A 19,246-nucleotide genomic window follows, 5' to 3' on the forward strand; every position below is an offset into this window, starting at 1 on the left:
TGCGGCTTTTGGGCAGTTGAATCTTGAAGAGCCACCTCCGATTTGGGGATCTCGTAGTGTCGATTGCTTCGAGAAGCTAGAACAGATTGGTGAAGGAACTTACGGGTATGCGTCCCTCGATTCTTGTCTCTTTCTTTATCTGGGTTTTGTTCCTTTATTCGAATTGATTTGGTTTCGTGCTCAAGATCTAATTTTTAAGCGATTTCGTTTGTATAATTCCATATAGGTAGGTGTTGATACCTGTATTGTTAACCTTGCCTCTATCTCTATAGGCTTGATTTTGTTGATTGAGTGAATTGGGAATCCTCAGTTTCTTAAGATTTGTATGCTTGATATAGTAGTTAAGTGCGTCTGTTGCTCTGCCTATATGAGTTGGGGTTTAGATTTATATATTTGGCTTTGGTCTTGCAGTCAAGTTTACATGGCTAAAGAAATCAAAACTGGTGAAATCGTGGCTCTTAAAAAGATCCGTATGGACAATGAAAGAGAAGGGGTAAGCTATATGTGACTATTAGCTTAGAGAAGTTGCAAACTTTGTGAGTCCATGAGGACTACTTATGTTTTCTTATCACTGTTTGCGTGAAGTTTCCGATAACAGCTATCCGGGAGATTAAAATTCTGAAGAAGCTACATCATGAAAATGTCATCCATTTGAAAGAGATTGTGACTTCTCCAGGTAATAAGCAACCCTTATCTTTTCTTGTAATTGCTTTATAAATTCTGCTAAAAGATGCGTTAAGTTTGATATGTACAGTTTTGTGATTTTTTTTTGTCTTTAAAAGGTCGAGATAGGGATGATCAAGGAAAGCCAGGTTAGTGAAACCTTTTTGAAGTTCTAAATTTGTTTTCTGTAGAACTTAGATACGGCTATGATTGATCTATTGAAACTCTTTACACTCGCCTAAAGCTTGTTGCTTTGCTTCAATTTTTAGATAATAACAAATACAAGGGTGGAATATACATGGTATTTGAGTACATGGATCATGACTTGACTGGACTTGCTGATCGTCCTGGACTGAGATTTACTGTCCCTCAGATAAAGGTATTGCATGGCTAGATACTTTGTTGTAGTAGCCTTTGCAAAAACCTTATTGTTCCGACTTTGTCTGACATTTGAACATCTGTAAAAAAAGTGTTACATGAAGCAACTGCTCACTGGGCTTCACTATTGTCATGTGAACCAAGTGCTTCACCGTGATATAAAAGGTGACTATTCCAAAAAAATTCATTGTTGAACTGTTTGGTTCTCCTGTCTTTATGAGATAGCTTACCAATAATATCTCGGTGCAGGTTCAAATCTACTTATTGACAACGAGGGAAACTTAAAGCTTGCGGATTTTGGGCTTGCTCGGTCATTTTCTCATGATCATACTGGAAACCTTACAAACCGTGTTATCACATTGTGGTATAGGTATGTATGCCTACGAACTTTGAAGTTATATACATAACAGAGAGTAAGAGTAAGTATTTCTTATATTTGCATTTTACTCTCTGCTGTAGACCCCCTGAATTGCTACTTGGTGCAACTAAATATGGACCAGCGATTGACATGTGGTCTGTTGGATGCATATTTGCTGAACTTTTGAATGGAAAACCAATCTTGACTGGGAAAACTGAGGTCAGTATTTCATCTTTTGATTATTAGCGATGTGTATTAGTACAGTGTTCTTTGATGATGTTTCCACTTAGCATTTTACTTGAATGTATGTTTTTCCAGAATGAACAATTGACTAAGATTTATGAACTTTGTGGATCACCTGATGAAAACAATTGGCCTGGAGTTTCCAAGATGCCTTGGTATAACCAGATGAAATCACCTAGGCCCTTAAAGAGACGCGTAAGAGAGATCTATAGACAGTAAGTGTAAACCACTAAGTAGTTGCGATACTTTTAGACAACAGTTACTTTAATCTAGGAGACATCTCATTTGGTCCTTTCCTCTTCTGCTATAGCTTTGATCGCCATGCCCTTGAACTACTTGAGAAAATGTTGGTGCTTGACCCATCCCAGGTACCAAAGAGTTTTTAATACAGAGAACCATTGTCTGGAATATTAGCAAATTGTCGAGATCAAGAGCCTTGGTGTAGACATTTAAGTGCTTTAATCTGTCTGTTCGTACAGAGAATATCCGCAAAGGATGCTCTTGATGCTGAGTACTTTTGGACCGATCCGCTTCCGTGTGATCCAAAGAGGTAATCAAATTCTCTAAAGTTTCTTGTTATGAAACCCCATTTGGTTCATCTTACATCAGCTATTAACGATCAAGAAATTAGTAGTGACTGATTCAGCTCAAACTGAAATTGTCTTATGTCAACAGTCTACCAACATATGAATCATCACATGAGTTCCAGACAAAGAAAAAGCGGCAACAGATGCGACATAACGAGGAAGCAGCCAAGAAGCAGAAACTACAGCATCCACAGCAGCAACATTCTCGTTTACCTCCACAGCAACACGGTGTTGGTCAGTCTCATGCCGCTCCACATTGGCCTGCTGGCCCAAACCACCCTATGAACAACAACGTACCACCACCCCAATTACCTGCTGGTGGACCTGGCAGCCAGTACTATGGAAAGCCCCGTGGTGGAGCACCTGGTCCAAACAGGTACCCTCCTAGCGGAAACCAGACTGGTGGTTATAATAATCAGAGCCGTGGAGGTTACAGCAGCGGATCGTATCCTCCACAAAGTCGAGGTGCACCATATGGCGCTGGTCCTAGACCAGGTGGCTATAGTGTTGGACCGCCTAACTACCCACAAGGTGGTGGTCAGTACGGTGGATCTAGTGGCTCTGGAAGAGGTCAGAACCCTATGGGTGGTGCGAGAAACCAACATTATGGATGGCAACAGTAAAGAGAACTCAAAGAGTCTCATATGGTGCGCTCTTGGCTTGATGTCTGAAAGGAAATTGTGATTCTACTTATGAAGACTGATCCTTTGAGGAACAGTATCTATTTTCATTTGTTTTCCCGTCTTTATGGCATTCTTCCAAACATTATGTTACGTTTATGAAAAATATACAGTGATTGTTTTACGTTTAGATCATTTTGTACGAGCAAGCTTTTATATATCAGAGAACACAACAAACCATATTTCTTACAAAAGCACGTAGGACTTTATTTTAAAATTACACATAACTAGTCTTTGTCAACTTTAAAGTCAATTTCTAACTTATTGTAACTTTCCAGATAATTAGTGTTTTTTTTTCCACATGAGTTGATCGTAATAAGTAATAACAACTTCAAAGACAATTTCTAATTTATTGTATATATTTTTGTTTTCAATATCGTGAAAAGACTTTATTTTTGTTTGTTGGATACGATGATTTGGTTTTCTGAAGGGGATGAAAAGTTGTAACAATACCGAGAAAATTTAAAACTTTTTTGTATTCTCCATGCATATTCGTCATTCACATTTATGCAAAAGTTATTGAGTAATGAATAGTTGAAAACATCGCATTAGTTTTTATCAGATTCATCAAAAATTCTAACGATAGCTCGCTTAAAGACAAATGAACGATAAATTAGTTTTTAGTAACTATTATGACTATACATTTCAAAACCAATTATCTAGTGGAATGTATAGCAAAAAAAACACTAGCTTTCACGTACGGAGAAGAGTTCTTGGGCAACAAACTCATTTTTTACTAATGGAACCTCCATTATCAAGGATAATGGACTTTCAGAAGAATTTCTTTGTGTGATTTTATACCGTTCAAACCTTTTCTGAAAAAAAAAATTACATTGTAAGACTAAGACTGGTACAATTAAGAAACAATCAAAATAAGTGTTACTAAGTATCACTTACCATTCTTTGGAGACTGAAACAAATCAATAGCTGGTTAGATCCTTCTCAACTCCAGCAATGTGGCAGAAGGTTGATTCAGAACTCATTGAGATATAAGTCTATACCTTCCAAAATAGTTGGGAGCTTCTCAACAACGTCGTTGTCCATCTTCAATAGCAACATAAATTTTTTCAGTTGCCTTGAAGCAAGAATCACGATCCTCTATACAAAACAAATCAATTCAACAACGACAAAAATATCAGCCTCGGTACAACAAACTCAAACACACATCAATCAGACTCAAACTACACTAAAATAGCACTAAATCATGTTTTATAGACAAAAATAATACATACTTCACAAAATTTTCAAACATAGCACTATTTAACAAAATTTAAAAATTGAAAGATTTGGGTTATTAATTTTACATTTAGGATATAGTTTTGAGGGGTAAGATTTAGTATTTTAAAATTTTAATTTTAAATATAATGTTATTTTTGGAATTTTTGAGATATTATGCTAGATTTGGAAACAAAATATTTTTTAGTACTCCCTCTGTATTAGAATAGATGATGTTTTAGAATTTTTTTTTTTTAATCACAAAGGATGATTTTCTTTAGTGTATTTAATGCATTTTAATATTCAAAACCAAATAACTATTTATTGTTTTTACTTTTACAATACATAAATCAATGTATGCATGCAATTGAATGACAAGTGTTAGAAAAAGCATAACAAAGGAGTAGAAAACAAAATTAATTAACAATAATACATCATTTATTATTTTCAATCTTGTTGAAAATTCTAAAACATCATCCTTTGTAATATAGAGAGGGTACTATTTATAAGAATTACCCGCTATAAAATTAGATGCCCATCACATTGACAAATCTCAATAGACATTTCAAAGGCATTATTGGTTATGTCTATTGAGAATCAACTAATTGTGATTACTGCAGGTCTAGCCAAACAGGTACCCTCCTAGCGCCGCTAGGCTAGCGGAAACCAGACTGGTGGTTATAATAATCAGAGCCGTGGAGGTTACAGCAGCGGATCGTATCCTCCACAAGGTCGAGGTGCACCATGACGCCGGTCCTAGACCAGGTGGCTATGGTGTTGGACACTTGGACCGCCTAACTACCCACAAGGTGATGGTCAGTACGGTGGATCTAGTGGTTCTGGAAGAGGTCAGAACCCTATGGGTGGTGCGAGAAACCAACAATATGGATGGCAACAGTAAAAGAGAACTCTAAGAGTCTCATATGGTGTGGTCTTGGCTTGATGTCTTAGAAGGCAGTTGTGATTATACTTATGAAGATTGATCCTTTGAGGAACAGAATCTGTTTTCATTTTATTTCCCGTCTTTATGGCATTCTTCCAAACATTCCGTGACGTTGATGAAAAATAGACAGTGATTGTTGTACGAGCTAGCTTTAATATATCAGAGAACACAGCAAACCATATTACTTATTATTTCTTGCAAAAAAAACGTTTCACAACCTATCTGTTATTGTAAAAAAAGGGAAAAAAAAACTCCAAAGGATCAGTGTAAACCAAAAAAAAACGAAAAAACTCTGAAGCAACTTCTGCAACAAGCCCAGTAATCGTGTCCTTTCTCATTGCTTATTGCCTTGTGCTGATTCAACTTTCAGGACAACTTTGCTTATTGCCTTGTGCTGATTCAACTTTCAGGACAACTTTCATGAACTCGTAAACAAAGTAACTGATGGCAGCGGAAGGCAAAACCTGCAATTATGAGAGGATTAACAAATCTGTAAGACAGACTTAAGAGATTAACTTATGACAGAGTTGTGGAATCATACCTGCAATAAGCTGGGAATCAAGCCAGCATATAGAGCAGGAACACCTCCTTGTTCAATAATCTTCACACAAGTAGCCACCGCGCTTAACTTTTTGGCATGTGACTGCATTTGTAAACGCCTTCTCACAACTTCAAACGGATAAGTTGCTGCTTCTGAGCAAGCCCCTGCGATTGCTCCATATAACAAAGTTCTCATGGGACCAAGCTCGAGTTGATCAAAAGCGTTAAGTTCTTCACCTTCTTGTTTCATGTGTTCAAGCCGTTTCTTACCTTCCGGTGTATGAAGGTAAGCTGATTTTAAAATATCATAGACACCGTAGAACACAGCTCCTGATGGAGCCATACTAACAAGTGAAGGCACAAGACCTTTGTATAGGGAAAAGAAACCTTCGGTTTGAATCATATGACGGAATGCACCAACTACACCACCTAATGCCTCTCCACCGGGTGCCACCATAACCGTTCTTATCTGCAATTCGACACAAAAGCAATGCTAAAGAACCTCAAGTGAATGGTATAAGAAGAAGCTCAAGGAAGTTTTTCATCTTATTTCACTTACGGTATCAAGTGGTAGACAAAGCAAGCTAGCTGTTACTCCAGCAGCCGCACCAGCAACAAACCTTTCAAAATTTGTAGTTTCTTCGTTCCCAGACAATTTCAGAAGCTGACCTCTATATGTATCATATGCGTAGAAATTGATTGACTTAAACGGAGCAGTTCTGAGAATATTAACCAAATTCCCTTTCCAAAATCCTCTGATCCCTTCAGTTGTAGCAATCCTCTGAATGAGTTGAAGAAGATTCCCTTGCTCCCCGCGAACAATGTATTCTAGCTTCATCCGCTCAAGAGGCGCAATGCAAGTTCTGCTCAACTCAAACCAAAACCCAATGAGCCACCAAAACTACAACAAACCAAATCAATACAAAATCTCTATAAGCATTCTCACTAAAGAACCCCCAAACACTTAAAAGTCTACAACTTTAGACTACCAAACAATATGAACTTCATAGAAAAAGTAAAGAAGAAGGAGAGACCTTGAAACCATAGCTGCAAAAGCTCCAGCCCACAAATGCTTGGTTGTGTTGAGAGCTCCAGTTCCATTTCCCTTAACCCTAAGATTCTCCGTCGCCTTTTGACCACCACCGATCAACACAGAGTCTTTCTCCGCTTTATAACCGTTTCGGCCATTATTGTACCCTTCACCTTCTTCTTCGTCACCATTTATCGATAAACTGACAGAACAAAACAGAGGAGGTTCCCTTGTCCCGTTTCGTCTCCTAAACTTCAAAAAACTCGACTTTCGGATAAATCGACACGAATTGACGGAACAATCCTTAGAGGAGACAAAGGAGACAGACGAGGAAGGAGCAGATTCGTCGAGAAACAATCCTCCGGCGAGGATTTGACTACTGTGATCCAATGAACCTGATCTGACTGCGTCAGCTAACCATCGATCAAGGCCACGCATTTCACTGGGATTTCGAACGGCGAACTCGACGAATTGAGCAAATCAGAAACTTTCAGCAAGACCCAAAGAACCAAAATAGAATCTATAGTTGGTGGGATCTGAAAGAAGAAGAAGCGAGAGATTGATTGTTTATACAAAAAGACTGGTACTTTGCTCTGTTTAAAGCTTTAAGCTTTTCATCTCTCTTTCACTAAACAGAGAATATATTTTTAGGTGAAAGTGTGACTTGGTGCCTTTTTCTGCTGACGATGCCATTTTGGTTAACACGTCATCATCATCTTCATTCGATTTTAGTTTTGCATCTCTGTTCTCATTAATGTGGGTTAATGAGAGAGATAGTGGAATGTTTAAGGGAATAAGTAATTAATCTTAGAATGTCAAGACTTTTAGATCCACTGAAATTTTGGTTACATTGGTTTGGAATATCTCATAAACAAGAGATTGAGGAAGTTTTCTGATCTCTCTGTCATTAGACAAAAAAAGATTTGATGGCCTAGTTGTTTATACTAAACAGAAGAGTGGTCTTAATTAAAGGTTTTTTTTTTTTACTTTGTTTTTGATTCCATGTGTTTGGGATTTGCAGATGGAGAAGAGGCATTTGTGTGAGGAGTCAGCAGGAGCCTTGGGCAGTGGACAAAGGCATTAAGTAAAGGCCTTTGCTCTCCAACAAGTTTGCCGCAGCATCGAAGTCATTTGTTAGCAGATCTTCCATTACTTCCTCTAGAGACTTTGTCATCGTCTGCTCGTGATGAATGTAGTGACCGTATCCCTATTACAAACAACAAAACTCTGTCAACATATTCACTCTAGAAACCAAACACATACTATATATCATTTATCTTTGCTTCAGATGCATAACTGTATTACCTCAATGAATGTCATAGGTCGAGATACTGGTTCTCCTCCCAGCCTGCTCCGACTTAACTCCTATATCCATAATAACCAAAAACGTCACATCACAAAATTTCTCGGGTTTTTGATTCAGAGTTCTTGGTTTGCATTTGGCTTTCTCTATCGCACCATACACGCTTGAAGTTTTTATGCCAAACCAAGTAAACTGAAAGCTTTAGATTGAGAATTTTTTGGTTCGGTTTTTAGTTGGATTTTGATTCAGAGTTATTGGTTTGCATTTGACTTACATCCTTCTAAACCATATACCTTCATCTATTTGCTCTATATAAACAAGTTGATAAAGAAGAAAAGATGAGAGAAGCAAGACAATACCTTCATCTGTAGCTGCAGAAGCTTAACATGATCAATAATGGCATTCAGTGTCAATTCAGGGTGATCATCCTACAAGATTACAAACATCAACTTCACACTCTCATGAGTNTCAAAAAACTCGACTTTCGGATAAATCGACACGAATTGACGGAACAATCCTTAGAGGAGACAAAGGAGACAGACGAGGAAGGAGCAGATTCGTCGAGAAACAATCCTCCGGCGAGGATTTGACTACTGTGATCCAATGAACCTGATCTGACTGCGTCAGCTAACCATCGATCAAGGCCACGCATTTCACTGGGATTTCGAACGGCGAACTCGACGAATTGAGCAAATCAGAAACTTTCAGCAAGACCCAAAGAACCAAAATAGAATCTATAGTTGGTGGGATCTGAAAGAAGAAGAAGCGAGAGATTGATTGTTTATACAAAAAGACTGGTACTTTGCTCTGTTTAAAGCTTTAAGCTTTTCATCTCTCTTTCACTAAACAGAGAATATATTTTTAGGTGAAAGTGTGACTTGGTGCCTTTTTCTGCTGACGATGCCATTTTGGTTAACACGTCATCATCATCTTCATTCGATTTTAGTTTTGCATCTCTGTTCTCATTAATGTGGGTTAATGAGAGAGATAGTGGAATGTTTAAGGGAATAAGTAATTAATCTTAGAATGTCAAGACTTTTAGATCCACTGAAATTTTGGTTACATTGGTTTGGAATATCTCATAAACAAGAGATTGAGGAAGTTTTCTGATCTCTCTGTCATTAGACAAAAAAAGATTTGATGGCCTAGTTGTTTATACTAAACAGAAGAGTGGTCTTAATTAAAGGTTTTTTTTTTTTACTTTGTTTTTGATTCCATGTGTTTGGGATTTGCAGATGGAGAAGAGGCATTTGTGTGAGGAGTCAGCAGGAGCCTTGGGCAGTGGACAAAGGCATTAAGTAAAGGCCTTTGCTCTCCAACAAGTTTGCCGCAGCATCGAAGTCATTTGTTAGCAGATCTTCCATTACTTCCTCTAGAGACTTTGTCATCGTCTGCTCGTGATGAATGTAGTGACCGTATCCCTATTACAAACAACAAAACTCTGTCAACATATTCACTCTAGAAACCAAACACATACTATATATCATTTATCTTTGCTTCAGATGCATAACTGTATTACCTCAATGAATGTCATAGGTCGAGATACTGGTTCTCCTCCCAGCCTGCTCCGACTTAACTCCTATATCCATAATAACCAAAAACGTCACATCACAAAATTTCTCGGGTTTTTGATTCAGAGTTCTTGGTTTGCATTTGGCTTTCTCTATCGCACCATACACGCTTGAAGTTTTTATGCCAAACCAAGTAAACTGAAAGCTTTAGATTGAGAATTTTTTGGTTCGGTTTTTAGTTGGATTTTGATTCAGAGTTATTGGTTTGCATTTGACTTACATCCTTCTAAACCATATACCTTCATCTATTTGCTCTATATAAACAAGTTGATAAAGAAGAAAAGATGAGAGAAGCAAGACAATACCTTCATCTGTAGCTGCAGAAGCTTAACATGATCAATAATGGCATTCAGTGTCAATTCAGGGTGATCATCCTACAAGATTACAAACATCAACTTCACACTCTCATGAGTAATATGTGAGAAAATCTATAATTCTAATAATGTTACCTCAACTTTCTGTGGGAGCAATTCCCCTAATTTCTTGATGTTATCGTTAATTCGCTGCTTGCGATCCTGACAAAGAGTAGAATCAATGGTTTATATAACACGAAACAACAGATGAAATCACAAAGCATGATCATCATATGTGGAACTTACACGCTCACTGGCATAACATTGGGAATTGTTTCTTTTGGATTGCTTGGAGGGTACAGCTCTGTCTTTGCTAAAGAAGTGTGGGAAGTCACGGTTGTTGTTGTTCCGTTTTTTCCAACTTCTCAGCTTCTGATACAGTAAACAGAAGTTAGCTCCTCAAAACAGGAAACTTTCCAGATCAGACACTACTTTAATAACGTGATGAAACTTGACCTCAGAGTAGTCTGGGGACCATGGCTGCACGGACTTTCGAGAGGAACGTCTAACCACAGGAACCTTACTGCTACTTCCCTGGCATAAAAGATGCAGGTAGCTTATACAACTTTCAGATTTGCTAAAAGGATATTAAAAAAAAAAAGACAAGTAGAGAGATGTGTTGAGAAGCTTACAGAGAGTTCATTGTTGGTGCGGCTTTGTACACGAATAGAAGGTTTCACCAAAGAAGAACTACCAACGTTGTCAAAAGAATACATGTTTCGGATCCCTCCTCCTACGCCAGTTGCTTCGCCACGATCTGGCAGAACCACTTTCTCCACGAGGAAATCCGGAGGAGGTTTTACATCAGGTGTTGATTCCTCGTTGAGCAGTGCAAGGTAACTATGTGGAAGCTTAGATGGTTGAAGCCATTGAGACAGAGACAAACACCCATCGTCAGTTTGCATATCAGGTTCAGCTGCATATCAAAACAACCCATTTTTTTACCAGCAGGCATGAATCATGGTGCTAATCTAGGTAGTAGAACAAGCAACCTCAAGCTTAAAACAAGCATATTATATATATACCTTTCAAGTAAGGAAGGTCATCGGAAACCTTGGACTTGTTCTTGTTGAGGGGTTGAGTGGAATTAGGGGAAGAGAAAGAACACATATCAGAAATAACAAGAGAGGCAGCTTCATCAACATCATGTTGGTGCTCAATTGCAACAACTCTTAAAATCTTTGGATCAATCTGTAATGTATTATTATTATNATATCAGAAATAACAACAGAGGCAGCTTCATCAACATCATGTTGGTGCTCAATTGCAACAACTCTTAAAATCTTTGGATCAATCTGTAATGTATTATTATTATTATTACACAAATGAAAAATGTAAAGGCACGTGAGTTATAGCTTGATCAATCATTTTGCATAGTACATTAATTGAGAATAATAAATATAGAATGATGCTTCCTTGTTCTTCGCTGTTTCGATCTAATAAAATACTATACTAACATTTACTGAGAAACCGATTCTATAAAGAAACAAAACAAAGTGTCCTCTCATACTAAAATTTTGTGAGGAAAGGAAACCCCACAAAGATCAGAGCTTTCTTACCTGTGGGAATAGTTCCGTGAGGGATTGATAAACCGGTCTGAAACCCATTTAGCTCAATTAATCGCTCAAATCTGCAAGAAAGAAAGAAAGCAAGCAAAATCACGATTAATCCACTTGGGTTGCTTAAACCCTTAAAAACCCTAAAACCCCATTACAAAGGGGTCGAGAAACGACGTTGTAATCCATAAAAACAAAAACTGTGTGTTCGATTTGGAAATTTCAACAGATTAAAGCAAGAACCGAGTGAGTTCTCTGAATCAAATATATATATCACTAACATTGTTTGAGCCGCAGAGCAAAAAAAAAATCTCAGGTTGGGTTTTTGCTGAAAGACTCTAAAAGTGTGTGACTTTGTTCTGTGCCTTTCTTTCTTCTTCTCTTCCTTTATTTTATATTGTTGGTTGACACGTCATCCATTTGTCTCACACGAGTGTGTTGATTAATTTAAGAAGTATCGAGTGTTTTCTAATCATAAATGTAAAATCTCAAAGTAGCAGAAATTACAGAGAATTAGAAGAATAAACCAATGTTCACAGAGAGATTTTAGTCTAATCCCACCCAATAAAAAGTCTTCATTGTAACAATTAATAATATCAGTCCGATATTTTTATTTTTGCTTAAGCTGCTGAGTCTGTTAAGTATAAGAATGTAATTTAACAACAATTTGGCTTAAGATTTTGCTGAGCTCTCTCCTTGATGCTCTGCCTGAGATGATTTTGCCCACCAAAGAAACTACCTCGTTTCTATATAAAGCCGATCCGATCTTAGAGAACAAAGGCTGCACTCATCAACAACCAAGTTAATTTTTTTTTTTTTTTTTTTTTTTTTTTTTTTTTTNTATTTTTCACTTTAGAGAAAATATTTATTATATCAGATCGACTTGTGTGGTAGTGTGTACCTGAATGTTGAACCCATCTTTGTCTCCATGAACAAAGCACCAAACTCACGAGCTTTATTATCCCCTTCCTCTGTTGTAACTTGCCTGTTTTTGTTGAATCAATCACATCACACACACAATTCAAGAACCAATCTCTTGCTTTGATTTTATTAATGGGTGAGTTTTGTTATTTACCTTTTGTCAACAAGGTCGGTCTTGTTACCAACAAGAACAATAACGACATTGCTTCCTCTTTCTGCACGAACTTGTGCAACCGACTTGGATGTGTTTATAAATGTTTGCTTATCTGCAAAAAATTGAGAATTGGAAGTAAGTAATATTGATTCGGAGTACTGAGAAAGCAAAAAAAGAACATGGATAGAGTTAAAATAAGAGACTTAACCGGAAACATCGTAGACAATAAGAGCAACAGGAGAAATTCTGATGAAATTGGGTACCATGCTTTGAAATCTCTCTTGTCCAGATATATCCCTGCGCATCATCATTATACACATGCAATGAAAAAATCATGTTGAACACAAAAGGAGAGCTTATCATTGAGAGAATATGCTACTGACTGTGAGTCGTCGTTGTGTGAATGTGAGGGACAGTATTTATTACTTACCACATGAGCAGACGAAAATTCCAGTCTTCATACCGCTCTCTTTTGGTCATAAAGTCTACTCCTATTGTACCCTGCGATCGACTTTTCTCATACATTGCCCTAAATTCAAGCCCTAGAATTCGTCGAACAGCTATATTTGATTCCGAGAAGAAAAGCGGTTATAAATTTATTAGATTCGAAGAATCTCTCGGGTCTGAAATCATCTAGAAACACGTATCTAAAGGTCTACTAGACGATCATCATAAACAACAAGACCAAAATATAAGAAGTCATCCCTAAGTGTTGGATGGGGGGCTTAAGGCTAACCTCATAATTGTCTTTGAATTTACCGTACTTGAGACGATTGATAATGCTGGTTTTGCCGACCCTTTGATCCCCCAGTAACACTAACTTGTAATCGTACTTCCCCATCCTTCCTTTGCCTATAGGTAAGATTTGGATGATATTAGTAAATGTAATGAATGTGTCATTTTGTGCCTCTTTTAATCGATTTTACCATATTTGTGTTGCAGCCAGCAAGACAAGTGTCATGTGTTGGCTAAATTTTTAGTTTTGGTGTAGTGGGGATTGGATAAAGGATTGCATTTCTGCTAAGGGTATCGGCCTTACAACTGGACTCATTCCATGTATTAACATCTTTTCCAATGTTAAGTTAATACAAAGCCTTTTGCTGTTTTGCATGGATCAAGAATCACACTATCATCTACTAATTACTAATACTGGCATTAAAGATAAGATATCCTATTGTTGAAATATAGCAGCTACTCTGTTGTGAATGGAAAAGGCTTCTTTAGACTTTCTTCTTCTTCTTCTTCTTCTTGTCAAGGTATGGATATTTCTGGTAAAGTGAGATACTGCTCATCACAAGAGGAAGAGCCACCAGGCAATACGATGTCGGAGGTTTTCCTTCGAATGCAAACTGGAGTAGCGCTGTCACTAGTAATGCCGACACAATCACAAATCCCTGCAACACATAAAGACATCATATATTTCAGCTTTTGTTTGTGTAAAAACTGATTGGGACGTGTGTGTTTTTTTTTTGTATTGTTTTACCTTTCTTACACCACCGGCATGTGATGTAACTAGGCCAACAAGAATTCCACCAAGGGCATTGCTTATTACTGGGACCTGTGAGAACAGTCACAGTGCTTACAAACAATCAGAATTAACAGTTTTTCTATCAACAGAAAATCGTTTACTGGGGAAAAGAAGAGATCAGTAATTACCAATGTTAAAGCAGTCCAACCATGAAAGAAGCCGTATTTTTTAATCGCTTCGCCATCTGGAGATTTAAGGGTACTTACTAACAAGCAGAGGCTTCCAACAATTGACATCTCAACCGTCATTAAGTATGATGAATGCTTCTTGACCTGTAATAGTGAGACAGTAAGGCGCTATGCATGAAATTGAACTACATATTTTTCTATTTGGAATGTGACATTTAAACTCTGAATGACCTGAGAAGCCCATTGACATAGAGATGAGGCTAAACCAGAGAGCACTGACGCTACCAAGACCGGGATAATCCCATAAAAGACCACTTGATCTGAGTTACTGGCACTTGAACCTTTGTTAGAGCCTTCACCAACACTTAGTAGGACTGCTGCCATGATCAATAAACACAAAGCTCCTAATTGTTGAATTGATTGCTTCTGCCTACAATATGTCATTGGAGATGATGAGTTAAACACTTTTGACCTTTCAAACATAAACAGTACCATGTCTGAATATGATCGAGCTACTATGAATTCATCACTATCTCCTTAAACCACGAAAGCTATCAGAATAAAACAAGCAAACATCTTGAGAAACGTTTTATCATCTTTTGAAAGTAAGGAAACAAGAAAAGACAAATCCGATCAGATCAAAACAGTTGCCTTATTTAATAAAACCATTTGAACACAGAACAGACGCTTGGAACACAGAAGCAGCCAAAAAAAAAAAAAAACATTATTCAGGCAATCACATAACAAGTCCCTAACATAAATGTGATATAGGCACTATACAAAGCTCCACGCTCGATCACAAAAGCAAGACCATAAGAAGAGGGAAAAGAAGGTTACCTTAGGATTATGAATGTAAAGAATGCTGTGAAAAAGATTTTCGTCTGATTTAGAATTGAAAAAGTCAAGGAATCAAGACTCCTGTATGAGATCTGCAACAAACTGTTCTGCAATGCATAAATGGCTGCAGGAAGTCCTGATGCAGTCAAGGATCCCATCAACGTCCACTCTTTTGATAATCCCTTCAAAGTACCGTCTCTTGCCATGAGAATCAGAGCACATACGACCTGAAAATAAAGGACATACAATGGAAAGCATGCGAATTTTTAGAAAACAGTATTACATAGATGCAAAACTTTGAAAAGTAGAAAGGGGACAATTGATCAGGTTACCTTCACAATCTCACACGTCAAAACAGATGATGTTACAATAACGTCCTTCCTGTGAAAAAAATAATGATGAGCCTGACATATCATACCAAGTAAAGAATGATGTGTGACCAAAACCATGACAGAGAAAATCAATCCATTGTTAACTGTATAAGAAGAAACAAACAAAATGGTCTAATGACCAATCCCACTAGGTTATAACTTTATCCATAACACATTGCTGTTAGGTTAGCTTCATAATTCGAGCATAGATGTCAAAATTAGCCAAGGTAACTTCAAAATATCAAATACTCGGATTACACGAAGCATTACATAGTACCCTGAAAAAAAAAAAACTAAGATGAACAGCTACTTCAAGGCACCAATGTAGCAAACGAGTAGATTCAAATTCATCTAACAGTCATCATAGTCTTTTTCTCACAGTAACAACAGGAATACATCAAAATCGTAGCATATAACTTCGAATTGTAAGTTTCGGTCACTATTCTCAACCACAATTCGCAGACTCAATCGATAAAAGCAGACGAAATCAGAACTACATATCTGCATAAAAGTTAATTAAACCCAAAAAAAAAACTGAATCTCGCATATCCCGAAACAAACACACGAAATCACAAAGTAGGAACGCGAGTATCAACCACCAACATGAGCGATTTAGAGAAGCATAGGTTCAGGTTGGTTACAGAGATCATTACACGATACAGCGTTTGGAGATCAAAGGCTGGCTTCCGTACTGAAGCGTAAGCAGAATGGAATAAAACAAAACCATAGGGCCCATACTCGACGGACTCTTTCCTCCGTTAGCCGTCGCCATGAATCTCCTCCGTCCACCGAGAGAGAATACAGAAGATCGCCTTCGCTTTTTGGGTCGAGAGAATGGGTTTTTTGCTTTTGTGCTTTTTCGCTTTTTCTACACTGTGCGTCGTTTTCTCAACAATAGAACTACTTAAACGACGTCGTTATTTGTTTGACAATTCTAAAACATAATTAAAAAACTCAAATTGTGAAGAGGAATACAAATATGATATTTCTTTTGATTCTTTATAATTTGTTAGAGTATTGACATTACATGATCACAATTGGACTCATTCTATGTATTAACATCCTCCAATGTAACAATAATACAAAGCCTTTTTCCAATGTTATCACACTATCATCTAGTTAAATAATTTAATTACGGCATGTAAGATATATCCCATTCTTGAATTTGGCACCTAATCTGTGAATGGATCTTTAGACCTTCTTCTTCTTCTTGCTGTGTATGGATATTTCTGGTATAATGAGATACTAGTCATCACAATAGGAAGAGCCACTAGGCAATACAATGACGGCGGTTTTCCTTCAAACACATACTGAAGTAGCGCCGACACTAGTAATGCCAACACAATCACAAATCCCTGCAGACACATAAATCACAGTAAATATTTCAGCTTTTGATTGTGTAAAAAACTGATTGGGAGGTTTTCTTTTTGTCTTACCTTTCTCACACCACCGGCATGTGATGTAACTAGGCCAACAAGAATTCCACCAAGGGCATCGCTTATTACTGGGACCTGTGAGAACAGTAGCAGTGCTTACAAACAGTCAGAATTAACAGCTTTTCTATATCAACAGAATCGTTTTAGGAAAAAAAGAGATCAGTAGTTACCAGTGTTAAAGCAGTCCAGCCATGAAAGAAGCCATATCTTTTAATCGCTTCACCATCTGGAAATTTAAGGAGACTTACTAACAAGCAGAGGCTTCCAACAATTGACATCTCAACCGTCAATAAGTATGATGAACGGTTCTTGACCTGTAAATGCGAGACAGTAAGGCTAGGTATGAAATTGAACTACATATTTTTCTATTTGGAATGTGACTTTTAAACTCTGAATTAACCTGAGAAGCCCACTGACATAGAGATGAGGCTAAACCAGAGAGCAATGAGGCTACCAAGGCCGGGATAATCCCATAAAAGAGCACTTGATCTGAATTACTGGCACTTGGACCTTTGTTAGAGCCTTCACCAACACTTAGTAGGACTGCTGCCATAATCAATAAACACAAAGCTCCTACTTGTTGAATTGATTGTTTCTGCCTACAATATGTCACTGAGATGATGAGTTAAAACACTTTTGACTTTTCAAACATAAATTGCGCCTTGTATGAATATGATCGAGCTGCTATGAATTCATCACTATCTCCTTAAACCCCAATAAAGCTATCAGAATAAAACAAGCAAACATCATCTTTTGAAAATAAGAAAAGACAAATCCAATCAGATCAAAATAGTTGCCTTATCTAATAAAACAATTTCAAGAAATTCCTACTGTCATGGAGGAGTTTCACAGAAGCAGCAGCCAAAAAAAACTTTATTCAGGGAATCACATTACAAATCTCTTAACATAAATGTGATGTAGGCACTAGCTTAATACCATAAGAGGAGGGAAAAGAAGGTTACCTTAGTACTATGAATGTAAAGAATGCTGTGAAAAAGATTTTCGTCTGATTGAGAATTGAAAAAGTCAAGGAATCAAGATTCCTGTATGAGATCTGCAACAAAGTGTTCTGCACTGCATAAATGGCTGCAGGAAGTCCTGATGCAGTCAAGGATCCCATAAACGTCCACTCTTTTGCTACTCCCTTCAAAGTACCATCTCTTGCCATGAGAACCAGAGCAAATACGACCTGAAAATAAAGAAGATAAAATGGAAGCATGCGAATTTCCAGAAAACAGTATTAAAGGAATGCAAAATTTTCAAAAGTAGAAAGGTTAGAATCGACCCGGTACCTTAAAAATCTCGCATATCAAAACAAAAGTAGTTACAATAACGTCCTTCCTGAAAAACAATAACAATGAGCCTGATATATCATATATCATACAGAGAAGATCAAAATACTCGATTACACAAAGCATTACAAAATAGTACCCTGAAAAACTAAGAAACAAACAAGTGGACTAATGACCAAGTCTACTAGGTTCTAACTACCCATCTTAGCTTCATAAATTGGAGGCATAGATGTCGAAATCAGCCAAGGTAACTTCAAAATATCAAATACTCAGATTACAACATGAAGAAGCTAGTTCAAGGCACAAAAGTAGCAAACGAGTAGATTCAAATTCATCTCTTAACGCTTAAGATAGTAGAAAAAATAGCATAGTATTTTTCTCACAGCAACATCATAATCATATCGTAGCATATAACTTCAAATTGTAAGTTTCATTCACTATTATTCTGAACCACAATTCGCAGACTCAAATCGATAAAAGGAGGCGAAATCAGAAATACACATCTGCATAAAAAGTTAATTAAACGCAAGAAATCACAAAAGTAGGAACGCGAGTTATCAACCACCAACATGAGCGGTGTTGAGAAGCATAGGTTCGGTTGGTTCCAGAGATTTATATATTACCCGATGAAGCGTTTGGAGACCAGAGGCTGGCTTCCGTACTGAAGCGTAAGCAGAATGGAATATAACAAAACCTTAGGACTGTTTGCTCCGTTGGCCGTCGCCAAACTCGACGGAGTCTTTGCTCCGTTAGCCGTCGCCATGAATCTCCTCCGGCCACCGCGAGAGAATAAGAATACAGAAGCTCGCCTTCGCTTTTTTGTGCTTTGAATTGAAGAAGGCTTTTTCACTTTCTTTTTTGTCTAAACATTGTAGTACGTCGTTTTCTCAACAGAGAACCACAAGATTTTAGTTATAAAGTAAAAAAAAAAAAAAAAGCATACTGTAGAAAGGTGAAAAGTGTAAGAACATATACCACAACATAACTTGATAGTTCCCTTTACTTCAATCTTCAATGTGGCAGAATGAAGATAATACGATTTCAAACATTGATCAAACACATAAAAATCAATAATGAGCCGTTGTTGCTGCATTCGTTCAATCCGTGATTTCGTAACGCCAAAGGCCAAACGTCATTAAGAAGTACTTGACAAAAAAAA

General features: G+C 37.4%; 6 protein-coding genes across 9 annotated transcripts in view; 1 reads left to right on the forward strand and 5 right to left on the reverse strand.

The window, feature by feature from the left end:
* The window catches only part of LOC104762661 (cyclin-dependent kinase C-2-like), a 4,089-nt gene extending 1,022 nt beyond the window's left edge, over positions 1-3,067 (forward strand). The window contains exons 2-13 of the mRNA XM_010485991.2: positions 51-105; positions 412-493; positions 586-676; positions 783-812; positions 933-1,042; positions 1,134-1,206; positions 1,291-1,411; positions 1,501-1,618; positions 1,718-1,857; positions 1,953-2,010; positions 2,122-2,192; positions 2,318-3,067. Coding sequence (XP_010484293.1) covers positions 51-105; positions 412-493; positions 586-676; positions 783-812; positions 933-1,042; positions 1,134-1,206; positions 1,291-1,411; positions 1,501-1,618; positions 1,718-1,857; positions 1,953-2,010; positions 2,122-2,192; positions 2,318-2,852 — 1,484 coding nt within the window. The 3' untranslated portion in view covers positions 2,853-3,067. The remainder of the gene's footprint in view (positions 1-50; positions 106-411; positions 494-585; positions 677-782; positions 813-932; positions 1,043-1,133; positions 1,207-1,290; positions 1,412-1,500; positions 1,619-1,717; positions 1,858-1,952; positions 2,011-2,121; positions 2,193-2,317) is intronic.
* On the reverse strand, positions 5,201-8,746 carry LOC104762663 (probable mitochondrial adenine nucleotide transporter BTL3). Of its 2 annotated transcripts, XM_010485993.2 has the most exons (5): positions 8,433-8,746; positions 6,642-6,915; positions 6,167-6,470; positions 5,609-6,076; positions 5,201-5,531 (listed from the first exon to the last, which is right to left on the reverse strand). In XM_010485993.2, exons 1-5 carry the CDS (start codon positions 8,590-8,592, stop codon positions 5,427-5,429), a joined length of 1,311 nt encoding a protein of 436 aa, XP_010484295.1. In that variant the 5' UTR covers positions 8,593-8,746; the 3' UTR covers positions 5,201-5,426. The 2 variants fall into 2 exon arrangements, with proteins under 2 accessions (XP_010484295.1, XP_010484294.1); XM_010485992.2 differs by lacking the exon at positions 8,433-8,746 and having other exon boundaries at positions 6,642-7,271.
* LOC104762664 lies at positions 8,962-11,802 on the reverse strand. 2 transcript variants are annotated; one of them, XM_010485994.2, is made up of 10 exons: positions 11,702-11,802; positions 11,424-11,494; positions 10,890-11,055; positions 10,497-10,780; positions 10,321-10,398; positions 10,111-10,236; positions 9,961-10,026; positions 9,817-9,885; positions 9,460-9,519; positions 8,962-9,361 (listed from the first exon to the last, which is right to left on the reverse strand). In XM_010485994.2, the coding sequence occupies exons 2-10, from the start codon at positions 11,469-11,471 to the stop codon at positions 9,203-9,205; spliced, it is 1,056 nt and encodes a 351-aa protein (XP_010484296.1). In that variant the 5' UTR covers positions 11,472-11,494; positions 11,702-11,802; the 3' UTR covers positions 8,962-9,202. The 2 variants fall into 2 exon arrangements, with proteins under 2 accessions (XP_010484296.1, XP_010484297.1); XM_010485995.2 differs by having other exon boundaries at positions 10,890-10,929; positions 11,702-11,801.
* LOC104762666 (ras-related protein RABH1a-like) lies at positions 12,097-13,465 on the reverse strand. Its single transcript, XM_019240351.1, has 6 exons — positions 13,232-13,465; positions 12,926-13,055; positions 12,704-12,792; positions 12,496-12,607; positions 12,322-12,405; positions 12,097-12,201 (listed from the first exon to the last, which is right to left on the reverse strand). The coding sequence occupies exons 2-6, from the start codon at positions 13,018-13,020 to the stop codon at positions 12,156-12,158; spliced, it is 426 nt and encodes a 141-aa protein (XP_019095896.1). The 5' UTR covers positions 13,021-13,055; positions 13,232-13,465; the 3' UTR covers positions 12,097-12,155.
* LOC104762665 (CMP-sialic acid transporter 5) lies at positions 13,527-16,225 on the reverse strand. 2 transcript variants are annotated; one of them, XM_010485998.2, is made up of 7 exons: positions 16,013-16,225; positions 15,321-15,369; positions 14,989-15,215; positions 14,383-14,581; positions 14,152-14,295; positions 13,979-14,053; positions 13,527-13,889 (listed from the first exon to the last, which is right to left on the reverse strand). In XM_010485998.2, exons 1-7 carry the CDS (start codon positions 16,129-16,131, stop codon positions 13,716-13,718), a joined length of 987 nt encoding a protein of 328 aa, XP_010484300.1. In that variant the 5' UTR covers positions 16,132-16,225; the 3' UTR covers positions 13,527-13,715. The 2 variants fall into 2 exon arrangements, with proteins under 2 accessions (XP_010484300.1, XP_010484301.1); XM_010485999.2 differs by having other exon boundaries at positions 16,001-16,088.
* On the reverse strand, positions 16,336-19,130 carry LOC104762667 (CMP-sialic acid transporter 5-like). Its single transcript, XM_010486000.2, has 7 exons — positions 18,711-19,130; positions 18,088-18,136; positions 17,758-17,984; positions 17,196-17,394; positions 16,966-17,109; positions 16,796-16,870; positions 16,336-16,714 (listed from the first exon to the last, which is right to left on the reverse strand). Exons 1-7 carry the CDS (start codon positions 18,848-18,850, stop codon positions 16,532-16,534), a joined length of 1,017 nt encoding a protein of 338 aa, XP_010484302.1. The 5' UTR covers positions 18,851-19,130; the 3' UTR covers positions 16,336-16,531.

This window comes from Camelina sativa, chromosome 18 (genome assembly GCF_000633955.1).
Source record: "Camelina sativa cultivar DH55 chromosome 18, Cs, whole genome shotgun sequence".
Lineage (NCBI taxonomy): Eukaryota > Viridiplantae > Streptophyta > Magnoliopsida > Brassicales > Brassicaceae > Camelina > Camelina sativa.